Source organism: Grus americana, chromosome 5 (assembly GCF_028858705.1).
Source record: "Grus americana isolate bGruAme1 chromosome 5, bGruAme1.mat, whole genome shotgun sequence".
NCBI lineage: Eukaryota > Metazoa > Chordata > Aves > Gruiformes > Gruidae > Grus > Grus americana.
The window spans coordinates 34,838,079-34,850,589 of NC_072856.1; the positions used below are offsets into that span (position 1 = coordinate 34,838,079).

At 43.2% G+C, this 12,511-nt stretch overlaps 1 protein-coding gene across 1 annotated transcript in view; it reads left to right on the top strand.

The window, feature by feature from the left end:
* Positions 1–1,816: 1,816 nt before the first annotated feature.
* GPR176 (G protein-coupled receptor 176) overlaps positions 1,817–12,511 on the top strand; it is a 51,929-nt gene continuing 41,234 nt past the window's right edge. The window contains exon 1 of the mRNA XM_054827247.1: positions 1,817–2,967. Within this exon, the coding sequence (XP_054683222.1) occupies positions 2,739–2,967 (229 nt within the window). The 5' untranslated portion in view covers positions 1,817–2,738. The remainder of the gene's footprint in view (positions 2,968–12,511) is intronic.

Here is a 12,511-nt window from a genome sequence, read left to right on the forward strand (position 1 = left end):
TAACAGTAAGCATTGGTAAAGCTGCCCAACTGTTCCCATTCTTCGTGACTTGGCAAAATTTTAACCAGTTGGGATGAAATGTTCTAGACCAGATGTCTACCTCAGGCTATTTTATTTTTTTCTCTTAATTTCTTCGACAATGATTCATTGTTTCCAAGAAGAAAGCCAGAGGAAAATAACATCATAATACAAATATTCTGAGAATTTATTTTAAAAAGTCTTGTACCCAGCAGAAAATTTGATGGGTGAAGGGGAAGAGACCTTTTTCAGTGCAGTGGCTTTGCTACCTAGCCTTGTGAAAACCTGCATGAAGTAAACCAAATTTTTTTTTTTTTTTGGGGGGGGGGAAGTATTCACATGCTCTGCACAAATTTACTGGAGAAGTGAACATTGTTGAAGAGGCCACCTGCCCCGAACATGTGCCAGACTGCATCTGGACAGACGCTTCCCTTCCAAAATGTAAGACAAAATTTTAAACACTCACATCCCACAACATTAAAATCTAGTTCCAGCCATTAAAAATTAATGAAGTGAGATGGGAGAGTGTGCTTTCAGTTCCCCCTGTGCATGGTGAGGGGAGGTGAGTGTCCCCAGGTGAAGTGCCGGAGAGAGGGGAAGAGTCCTGGAGGGAGGAGGAGAAGGAACGGGCTGCAGGATGAGGAGAGGTGCCTGGCCGGTGCCTGGGAGGTGGAAAGGAGCACAGCAGTCTGATCATGTAGACTGGCCAAAATGGCCACAGGGATATTGGGGGACCAAAAGGAGGAGGAAGCAGGTGCAGAAGCTCCAGGAAACAAAGATGAGGGGCAAGCACGGTGGAAGCTGCTTATTATTGCCTGGGACTGGCTGGACAAGGTGAATGAATTGGGAGTAGGGGTCAGAGGAGAGGGTAGGCGGGTGAGTGAGCCCCAGTGCCAGGTGGGGAGTGGGGAAGAGACATAAATTACTAGAAGAGCCTGAAGCAACAAGTAGGGAGACTTTCAGTCCCAGAGGAGTGAGAGAGGAGGTGGCTGCAGAGGGCAGGGCCCCAGCACGGGGAAGCAGAAGCAGCCCGCCGGGCCTGCGGTGGGGTGGGCTGGTGGTAGTCCCCAATTCCCCGTGGCCAGCAGATGTCTTTGGGCCCACGGCAGGGTGCTTGGCCCATTCCTCCGTCATCGGATGTCACAGGAGGCAGGACGCAGAAATGTATTGGCTTGGGGTCCCTGGAAAAGCCTCGCTGCGCAGAGGTGATACTCGTGACTAGCTGTGCTCCCAGGGGGCACTTCCAGATCTGCTGGCCAATGGCTGAAAAACCTTTTTTTGGCTTTTTAACTAGCTGTCCTCCTAAAATCTTGAAGGCAAATGTGCACCCGCTGTATGGATGTACACTTTTTGCACAATTAAAACCCAAACTTATTACCCCTATAGCAGATATAGAGGCGCTTCCCTGGCAACTTAAGTGGTAAAAAAATAAGTCTATTTTACCAAATAATATGTATAGATAGAAGTTAGCACTGTCTTTTGAAATTGTGTCCTCAGAGTTACGGGCCTCTTAAAATACCAGCGTAGAAAGTCTGGCTTCCAGATGGCGCTTGCCCAACGCACACGAGCGCCGGGCGGCCCGGCCCGGCTGTGGCTGCGTGGCTGCCGCAACAAGCACTTCCCGCCCGGCCCTGCGCTCCCGAGCAAAATGGCGGCCCCGCCGACCGCAGTGAGCGCCGCGGCCACGTGATGGCGGCGCCCCCGCCCCGCGGGAGCTCGGCGGAGGCGGGAGCTCGGCGGCCCGCTCCGCCCCGCCGGGCCAGCACCTCCCGCGGGCGGCGGGGCTTGGCGGCTGTCCGCAGTGTGGAGTGGCGGGGCCGCAGCAGCGGGTTGCAGCTGGGCGCCCGGGCCGGGATGTTGGCGCACGTAGGAGCAGGGGTGTCACCGCCAGCCGCGCTCGGTGCGGGGCGCGTTCAGAGGGGGCCACGCAGGATCATACGGAGGGTTTTTGTTTCACTGGAGGCTCGAGTGCCCCCGACCTTGGGATTCAAAACGAAATTAATTTTCCCCGAGAAATAGCTGGAGTGCAGTGGAAGCCATTGAGCCGTCATTTGCTTCTCTGGGTGCCATGTAAGGGTCTTCTTGGCATCCAGTGTCGCACAGAGCAAGGAGGGACGCGGGACGGAGCCGTGTCTCACCACAGGAGGAGCGGGCAGAAGGAGAGAAGAGAGAGCTAGGAGATGTGCCACGGGGAAAGAGGTGTCTTTCCTCTCTCAAGGTTGTGAGGAAAGCTATCGGCAAGGCTGAGAGTGGAGCGGTGGGACAGAGCTCGTGGTCCGCCAACTTTTCCAAACTGTTTTTAATGTATATATAGTACGTCTGTGCATGCAGGCGTGTATGCAGCCGATGCGAGGTGACCATCTGGCGAGGTTAGGAAGATGAGTGGCGGTGTGGACTGTGATTTCCTCATCCACGTTTATTGCAGTAAAACATGTTGAGGAAATGCTGTGGCACCGTGAAGCAAGAAATACGGGACAGCTGATCACAAGGAGGAGCCTGCTTTATTTTCTGCTTTTCTTTACTGGCTATCATGATTTACAAGGTAGAAGCGTGAAAAGCCAACTCTGCTCTCCAGGACACAGAAATGTTGTGAAGATGCCTCCGAGTGTCAGAGACGAGGCTTTATCCTCAGAAGTGCTTCTTTGCCTGTGGGCTCTGTTCAGGCATTAAAAGGCAGGGGCTCAATAACCTGCGGTGGTGAGGAAGGCAGGAACTTCGCCATGGGGTATGGCAAAAGCTGGATCTCAAGGAATGAAAGCGAGCACGTCCCGTACCAGGCTGTCACCAGAGCCCTGGAGATGAGGAACGCCTCGGCTGGGCAGATGGTGTGGCAGGGTGGGAACGGCAGTGGGGCCAGTGCTGTGGAGGGCGAGGAGCACGGCGAAGAGCAGACCTACAGGCATTTCACTACCACGGTGCAAATTGTCATCTTCATAGGCTCTTTGCTGGGTAAGTGGGTGTTGCAGGAGTTTGTTGTGGTGGTGGTGGTTTGTTTAATCTGATGGTCAGGGACTGCAGACCAAATGGTAACTAGCATCGTTTGCTGCCTTAGTGACTCTTCTTTTTGCATTTTAGGTCCTCAGGTGTATGATTTCAAGTTCTCTGTGGGTTTTTGATGTGTAAAAGCTGTTACTATAATGCTATTCACCACAGATGAGAACTGGTACAGTATAGTAAACTTTTCTATCAGCATTTAAATGGGCAAAAATTAAATGGGTTGATTACACTCTTATTTTCAACTGTAGTGGGATCTGTTCTTTTTACCATAGAAAAGGATGTGGGGTGTTTTAAACAAGTTTTGCTGAATTTCTGTTGCACACTGCAGTAATTCTATATTTGAGTCCTGCAGATTTTAAATGAATCCTTTGGAAATAGTTTATGCTGTAAATATATATAACTGTGTGCAATCTTGCCTACTTGTTATCCTTAAAGTAGGAATCATACAGTTTAGATACGTGGTAGTAAACTGATAATATATTGCCATATAACTTTACAAATGGGTATACGTTTGCTTTCTAGGTGCTTGTAGTGTGTTGTTTTGTTAGGAATACATGTGCATTTCTTACCAAAGAAAAACGAAATAAACCTGATGGTGAGTCAAGTTAGCAGTGTTTGGGAGATCAATAAGCTGGATTTCAATAAAATTCCACTGTTATCCAAATGATTCAAAGCTGGTTACTGGAAATGCTGAGGCTTTTCACACGAGGCTCGACTGAGAAAGTCTCCAGCTCTCTTAGGAAAATTCAGTAGGACTTTGTTGATAGTCATTGGCTCTTATTATCAAGGATTTGTTTTTGTTTTTCCTGTTCTTGAGTAATGCTCAAATCCATTTCTGTGGTCATAGTAATTAATTCTAATATTGATTTCTTCTTGGTAATATTTAATATCATTTAATATCATAATTTATAATAAAATGGTAAGCATAGTCTTGGAATGGCACTGAACTCTGGGCTCAGTCAGCGATACTGGTTATTACTGTAAATCACTGAGTCTTCTGGCCTCAATTATTCCTCTGTCCTGTGGGGGTAATCCTGATGGTTCTTTCATTTTTTCTATTTTTTTTTTCTATTCCCCAAGCATAGGTAGTGTGGGGAAAGTACTATCTTCTTCCATATGCTGGATAGTGCCTGGCACAAAATGCTGGCCAGCAAATAGTGTCCTAAAAATAACAAGATTGGATGAGAAAAGTCAGAATTTTAGTTATTTATCTTTTGGGTTTTGAGTCTTAAGAGCATACATTTGGATCATATGTCCAGACTTACTTTAATGAGCATGGGTCCTCCAATTTTATTTGACGAAGAAAACAGACATGTAAGCAGCTAGGAATTTTTAAAAAACAACCAACCAAAAAAATACTATAGCTAGAAATTTTGCAAGACTGCTGTAAGTCGTGGTTTGGCACGCCTGCAGTATTCTTTTGAGAGGTGGACTCTCTGAAAAGGTTTGGATCTGCTTTAAGGGGTTTATCTGCCAAATTGGATGGCTGGGAGGCTGATGAAGCTTCCAGATCAGTAACTTCTCCAGGCCTATCAAAGAGCAAAACAGGAGAGAAAATCATGGGTTTTTTTTAAAATATGAAAATACAGTAGTCCAATGACAAGTGTTAGCAGTGGGCTTCATGAATTTACAGTGATGGAAACCAATTTTAACTATTTTTTTGAAACTGCCTTCTTTTTCAGTCTCCCTGCTGCCCTGAAACACTATTTTAAGAACATCTATGACACACACTGAAAACTTGAGAGTCTTTAAAAATGTCTTCCCCTATCATCCCTGTGAATGTACTGCTGTTCCCACTTTACTGAATGGAAGCAAAGCCATAAAGAAGCTGAAGCCCCAATCTCCAGAAGGCCTCAGGGTTTTGGTACCTGCATGCTCAACCCTCGTACGTGCTAGTTTTGCTTGTGCACATGCTGCACACTTTCTGTGCATCATCAGGGAAGAACACCTTGATATTTACCTCACAATTATGTTTGCATGAACATTGTTAATTAAGTTTTCATCTATCTTTGTTCTCTGCCATGGTCCTTAGAGCGTGGGTGGCATTCAGCTCTTTTCTCCATCAGGTGAGCCCCTCAGCTGAGCTACAGAATAGCAGTTCTTTGGTTCAGTGAGTCTCAGGTCCCTCTTTGCAGAGGGGAAACCCTTCAAGGGGACTTAGGACAATCCTTCCCCCCTAAAGCATGAGATGGAGGAGCACTCTCCTCAGAGGTGGGATGTGTGGGTTTGAATCCTTTCTGGTTTGGGTAGATGTGCAACTTGTACATCCCACAACGTCAGCGCGTGCCCAAGCCACTTTGCTATCAGATAAAATAGCGCTACCCTTTTGAAAGGAAGAAATGATTTCTGCTTCCAACTTGAAAGGGAACAAATGTATATGTCTCAGTCTTGATAACGATCATTGGGGTCTGACACAAGCAGCAGTCTACAGCATGGAGAGGTCCAGGTCCTACAGGAGGGAAGAATCAGAGTTGGGGTTGTGAATTTAATTTGGGTTCCTGCTGCGCAGAAAAATGTGATAGTTGTGAGAGAGATGTACACTATGTTTAAGTTCCATCTAAGACCCTTATTTGAGACCTGTGGGGAGACTTCTAACAGTAGGAGAAATTCTTGTGTTTTCCCTGTGTTGTGAAATGACAGTGCTATGATGAGTTTCAAGATATCTGCTAAGGATGAGAAAGAGTCAAACTGTTCTTCTTTATGGTTACTTTACAATACATTGAAAGCACATCCTCTGTTTATTTATTTATTTTAGGTAGCAATAACAATGATACTAGATTCTAGAATTTTTGTCTTTAAAAGGGATTATGTAGTTGTCACCAGCTTGCCAAAGCTTGAACCTGGATGTGACCTTAACACATATGTCAGAGGATCTAACTGGCAGAACCAACCAGAAGTATCAAGAAGAGGCTTGCTAAATGGCAGGTTTTTTTCCTATTGTTTTTTGTCCTAATTTGTAGAAAGCTTCCATTGTTACAAATTTCTGATTTTGTAAAGAATCACATTATTCCATATTTGGAATGGACAAAACATAATTATTAGTCTAAAAGTCACTTATAATTTAGGGCAGTTAGAGATGAGAGTTCTTCAGATAACTTGGTCATGAGTTACTGAGTTAATGAAGCTGTAGTGTGCTTAAATGCCACAGTTTTAAATAGCTGTTCATGTGACTTTGAGTCTGCTTGCACAACCTTTCTACTGTTGCTCTTCCACTGCTTGTGTGGAAGTTCTTGCTTAGCACACTACCTATGATCTTAATATTCAAGGACTGAGGAATAAAATGGGGTAAATCTGCACTCCTTTGGCTGTAGACTACCACAGGGTTTCAGCACAAGACAGGAGGCATTGGAGGGAGAAATTTGGTCAATTTGGTTACCCTGATCAGCAGCTTGGTTTGCCTCTGTGAAGGAAAGATTTGCAGTATATTCAAGACTTGCAAACTGTGATGCTTAGCTGAGTGCGTGAACTGGGGAGTTCATCTGGGGAGTTTTAAATGCTTTGCATATGTTGATGAGCTTATTTACCAAATGCACAAGGTGAGGTACTGAGTATGTATGAGACTAGAAGGCCTTGTTAACACTGTGTTCCTGTGCAGCTCCATGGACAGTAATGGCAGTTCTCATAGTAAGGGCATTTCCTAGCATGTGAGCTATCAGCTCAGGGCAGGGCTGGAATAAACCAGTAAAATGCTTGCCATTGGTGTTTCTCATTCCACTGTTTGAACTTTACTTGGATCAGGGTGTGTGGAACATGTTACAGAAAAGCACACAAGCAGAAGAACTAGGAAAAGACCCATGCCTCTCATTACCACTTTCCTTTTCTGACCCACACGTGTACTTGGTACTCCCTGAAATCAAGAGACTGGGTGCCTCAGGAACTCTGGAATGACAAGTGCATGTGTAGAGACATGTTTCTGGTGTGGGGTCAGGTGAGTTGCACTCAGTAGTCTGCTTAGGCCATAGCTGTGCAGGTACAGTTTGATTAAATCTGTTGCTGTAAGTAACTGTAGAGAAGTTACTATAGGAAAACAGAAGCTAAAATAATTATACTGCCTCTGTCAACTCTGTCATATGAATGACTGTTTTTTTGGACCCCTCAATTGCCCTTAATTGGCTTAGCAAAAGGAAAGCTACTGTGTTGAATTTCTGTGTGTAATGCTGCAACTTTCATTACCTTAAATATGAGAGAAGGTGAAAGGTACCAATGGGAAGAACTAGCTGCTTTTACTGGCCACTGGAATGATGCAGATGGGAGCAGTGTGACATGAGAAGCAACACATGCTGTCAGTACTGATTCCCTTCGGTTGACTTAATCCTGTGTAGTAAAAGGTGTCAAGAGACTCGAGCTTTGCATGTCTTAACTTTTTTTGAAAGATGTAGAAGTCGTCAGTGGAAGAATGACAATGGTAGAGATTTTCTTTGAGATTGATTGCTTCACTTCCACTAATCCCACACAGATCTGTCTGCTCTGCAATTCTCTGTGTATTCTGCCTGTCTCAGGTTAGATAATTTTTTTACTGCCTTGTAAGAACTGTAGGAACTGTTTTGTTTTGTCTAACCTGTGTTTCAGGCCAGTTCCCTCCACCTGCCACCAAATGGATGTGGCCAAGATGATGAAATCAGGATTACTTGTGGAAGTGAATGATAATTTGCACTTAACTGGCTAGGGTCCTTAGTGGGTAGATTCAAATGGCTACTATTGAAGGGACAGTGTTGTTCATGTGAAGTTGATAAAAGGAAGGATAAAATAAAATTTAGGTTTAGAACTGCTGCCCTGTCAAATTACTAAAGTTTTGAAGATGGAGACCATATTCTCCATTTTGGCATGTTACCCTGTTTGTCTGTCTCTGGGTTCTTGTTTCAGAGTCTTTCTTCTGAGTATGTCCACTTGACAGTGTTCTGCCACTATTGCCATAGTAGCAGTGCCATCAGTGATACAAATTAATAACAAAAGCACAGCTTTTTGTTCAGTTTCTAAAGTTGCTCCTCTTTCAGCAGGAGTAAAGTTCTGCTTGGGATTTTTTTCTTTGAATCAGAAAAAGAGTTTTGATGAGTTTTGCTGATTGTGTAGTGATTTATTTGGAAGAAGACTGACAAGTTCCACTCAAATGGTAGAGAAGGAAAATTTGTAGTGTTCCCATGTCCATGGGAAGTTGGTTCCTCTTGCTGGAGAATAGTTAGGCTTCAGCTTCTGTATGATTTGTTGTGATGATAATAATTGCATGTCCTAGAGCAATGCAGAGCACTGACAGTTGTGCCCATGACTCTCTGATTGTGCTAGCTTGTCTGTACCTTTGCCATGTGTGGATAAGGCATGTTCTCACAGGGCAAGTTGAGGAACCAGGAAGTTCAGGAGCCTTTCAAGGGGAGAGCAGTTTTTGTTGCCTGCTACTGCAGTGAAGGGAAGACTGTGATTTGACTGACTGAGATCAATGAGCCAGGAGGGCGGGACTCTGCTGGCTTCTTCCATAGCGAGTAATAGACTGGGAGCTACAGCTGGTTGTGCAGATCCGCATTTGCTTTACAGATAAGAGGACCCTAAGGTAAAGAAATTTCTGCCATTTGAGAAGCATGCACAACAGATCTGTAGTATTACCCTAGGAAAGTATTTCTTGGGTTTTGTTTTCCATTCTCCACCTTCTAAGACCTGTGTAAACTGGGTGCATTCTAGATTTTCTCTTGTTCTGTCATTGTGAAGACCATAATAGTGAGTTGGAGCTCATGCAGTGATTTCACTCTTCCATTTTTTGGGGCATATCTCAGGCTGTTTTGGCTTTTAATGATTAACTACAGCATGGTAGGACTGCAACTACCGCTGCAATATGTTTCAGTAATGCCCAGCAGAGCAGCCAGGCTGCGAAAGGGGGATCACCAATGCTGTTGGTGTTACTCATCGCATACTCACAGTCGGAAGAAATAGAGGCTTCACATTGTTCAGTCTGAGGTCAAAGGGGTAGAGCAAAGTTTATAGGTTGTTTTTCATTAGATTTAAGAATTTAAATTTGTAACCTGAAATTTATAGTATTTTTTAATTCAGATAATTTCTTCCTTCCACCCCATTCTCCAGCATGGAAAGAAAATAACAAAAAGCTCTAGTATATTCTTGGCTGCTATTCAAAAATGGATTAACAGTTTATGAAAATAGAGTATTTGAAAATGGTAACTGTGAAAAAAATACTAGCTATTTGATTCAGAAGAATATGGAGTTACTGCTTTTACTCTTGCGGCTGTTGCTAGTTTGAAAAAGCTTACAGGTGGACAATGACTTTTCAGTAGGTGACAACTTAACTGATGAATGATGAATCAAAGATGCTTTTATTAAGGCTTAAGATGACATAGGGTTCATTTTCAAACCAAGTAACTTTTTACTAGCTTCCTTGTTATCAAAGAAGATTCTTGAGATCAGATTTGCAGTGAATATAGAAATAAAGCAATATTGCTCTACAAAGGATATTTTTCTCTTGCCATTAGAGGTAATCAATCTGCAGAGACTAATTATTCCTTTAGCACAGCAACCAAATCTTTGACAGAAGGAAGAGGGAGTATTACTTCTGAGCTTTGGCAGGGAGAGGTTGCCAGAGGTGGCTGCAGCTGCTTTCAGTTGAGTACAAACAGTGAGAGGGAATCCTAGAAATGAAGAAGAGGACCTCCAAAGAGCACCTGTAGCCAGCATGCACATGAGCTTAGCTTGAAAGGGAGATAAAATTGATGGGTGAAATGCAATGGATAATAGCACCTTCTATTATTCTCAAAAGGGAAAGGAAGACCAGGAATAACATTTTTAAGGGAGATCAGGATATAGGCTTTGTCACTCTTAACATGGATTTTTCCATAGTTCACTTTTTTACATACAAATTTACATACCATTATAACTGCAGTTAAATGGGGGAACTCATATGAGTTGTGCTTTTACTGATTGTAGCATGGGTGTAGCTGAATGTTTGTGTTATGTTAGGCTTAGGTGAGATTATAGCCCAGTTTGTAGTTTCTATTCTTTTCATATTTCCCATGTCTGAGAGTCTGTATGTGCTCCTGAGGTTATTTGAGTCTGTTCACAATTTTCACGTTAGCCATGTAGATAAAACTGCATGAATTTCTTCTTTAAAAAAATCATTAATTTCAGACATTTAAGGAAAAAACCCCACACTAGACAATTGATGAAAATTATAATGAGAAAAATATGTCCTCAGTGCCAGTGTCCACTCCCCAGACTGAATATGCACCTTACAGTTAGTAAAAAATGCACAGAAAGTATCCCAAATAATCCCAAATCCAGGAAACTTTCACAGACCTTGTAGATCAGTGCCTTAGTTGGAGTTTGTACAGAAAGAAATGTCACTGGAGAGGCTGAGGATGCTCTGATACAGTTTGAACTCTAATGGTTATAGCACTTTTTTGAAAGCTGTGGGTTAGATTGGTTACCTCCTGGTTTCTAACCACACTGTGATGATACCCAGGGGAGATGTCCTTTGAAAGAAAACCGTGCGCTTTGAAACATACTGGCTTTCCAAGTGGAAAGTGAACGAACCCCTGCTGCCTTCCCAGTGTCCTGCAGGACAAGAAGAGGCAAGGCTTCAGGCTTGCTGCTTTTCCTGAGGATTTCCCATAAGCTGTTTGGCTCCAGCCTCTCCCTGCCCTTAAAATTGATTTTCATTTCCCTGTCTTGACATCTGTGCAGAGAGATGTAAAATGGAATTGTTACAGCACCTAATTTATAAAGGAACAGATCCCTCCTGGGATACAATCCTACATTAACTGGCAGTCTAGGTAACATGTTTGTAAAGGCAAATGTATACTAGCATAAGGAATAAATATTTGTATCTTGGAATAGCTACCAGTGAAGTTTGCCACAGGCATCTTCTATAAAGAAGGAAGAAGGGAATCTTACAGTAAAAAATACTGCAGGTACCTGATTAAAGGCTAAACTGAGAATTTTTAGAGAACGAGGGGCATGTCTGCAATAGCTCCAGCAAAAGTTTGTAGCCCTGCCCCCAAAAAGGGTAGAACCATCTGAGGGGAGGAAAAAAAAGGTGCACCATAGGTTTGGGCATGGGAAGGATGATATTTTGTTTCTACTGGTGTCACTCTTAGAAAAATTAGAATTGTTTTAGATGAAATCTTCTAAACTAGGCATTTTGCATAGATTAACTTTGTTGCTGATTAACTGAAATGGTTAAAGTTTGGCAGAGCAAAAAGTGACTGCCTAAAAATCAAGTAATGATATGAGTGGTAATATTTGCATGTAATAATAACTGCATAGTAATAACATGTTAGAGTATCGTAACATTACGATAATAATTTTCCCCTGCATTTTTGTGTGAGTAGTTCCAAGCCTCAGGAATAATGGACCCTGCACCAGTTAGCCCAGCTCAGGTTGCATCCTTGATAAAGTCTGTTTGGAATAGATACTATGCTTTTGCTTTTTATGTGTTTTCAGTGAACTACTAAGCAGTTCTCTTCAGAAGAAAAACTGAGTTTTGGGAGTGGGTGAAGAAGAGGGGTTGTGAGAGCCTCTGTGGTCTCCGTTGCTATGGAGACCTCCCTTCTTCCTCTGCTTCAGCAGAGGCGCCTTGTCTGGCTTTGGCTGAGGGGCTACTCGGATAGCACTGCTGTGTTTTAAAAGACAAGCATTGGGAAAATAACGATTTACCCAGCATGGAAATGTGTGAGGGGCAACGATTTATACCTGAAATGCAAGTGCCTGATATGCTGGGGATACTGTATGCTGGAGTGTTACTCAGACACCTGGTGGGGGTGGTTAGCTGATGTCTTTAAACGTTGTGTGTGTTGAGGATGTTAAACTGATCCCTATTTAGGATGAAACTGATTGATGCGAGTCATTTTACTGTCTGTAGTCCCCATTTGAACACTTTAATGACAGCTATGAACCAGAGCTGTTTAACTAAGTGACTGGCTGTCGCGTTTTGCTTTTCATTGTGAGTTACATTTGCTCAAATGCCAGCTGGTGCATGTATCACTGACTGTTTTGAACTTTGGTGAAAGTTTAGATACATCAGGGTTTTTTGTGTTGGATATTATGGGCAGTAAGTTAGTGTTTCAGGCATGAATGAACCCAAGCAGTTACAAAGAATTTTAAATAGTGTTAGTTCTGTTACTGATCTCATTTAATGGCTTGCTATCAAGCAGGCACCATGAGCACTTCAATGAAGTTTTTATTCTCTTCTGCTCATCTTTCATAGTTAATTTCTTATTTGTGTGGTGTTGGAAAAAGTAAGTTTGCCACTTACTGGGAATGTTTTTCAAGATCCAGGAAACTGTATACTTTTCTCCCACTCAGAAGAGATGCTGGTAAGTGTTTATCTGCTGCTGAATCACATAGGCTGACAGAGGTCAGCCTGCTGTAGGTCTGTGTCCAGCCGTTGCAGAGCTGAACACATATTCCCAAGAGGCACATACATACATATATGTACCAGCAGCCACACAGACTGATATAGAAAGAAGATGCAGCACTCATGCAACTACAAAGAGCACCAATG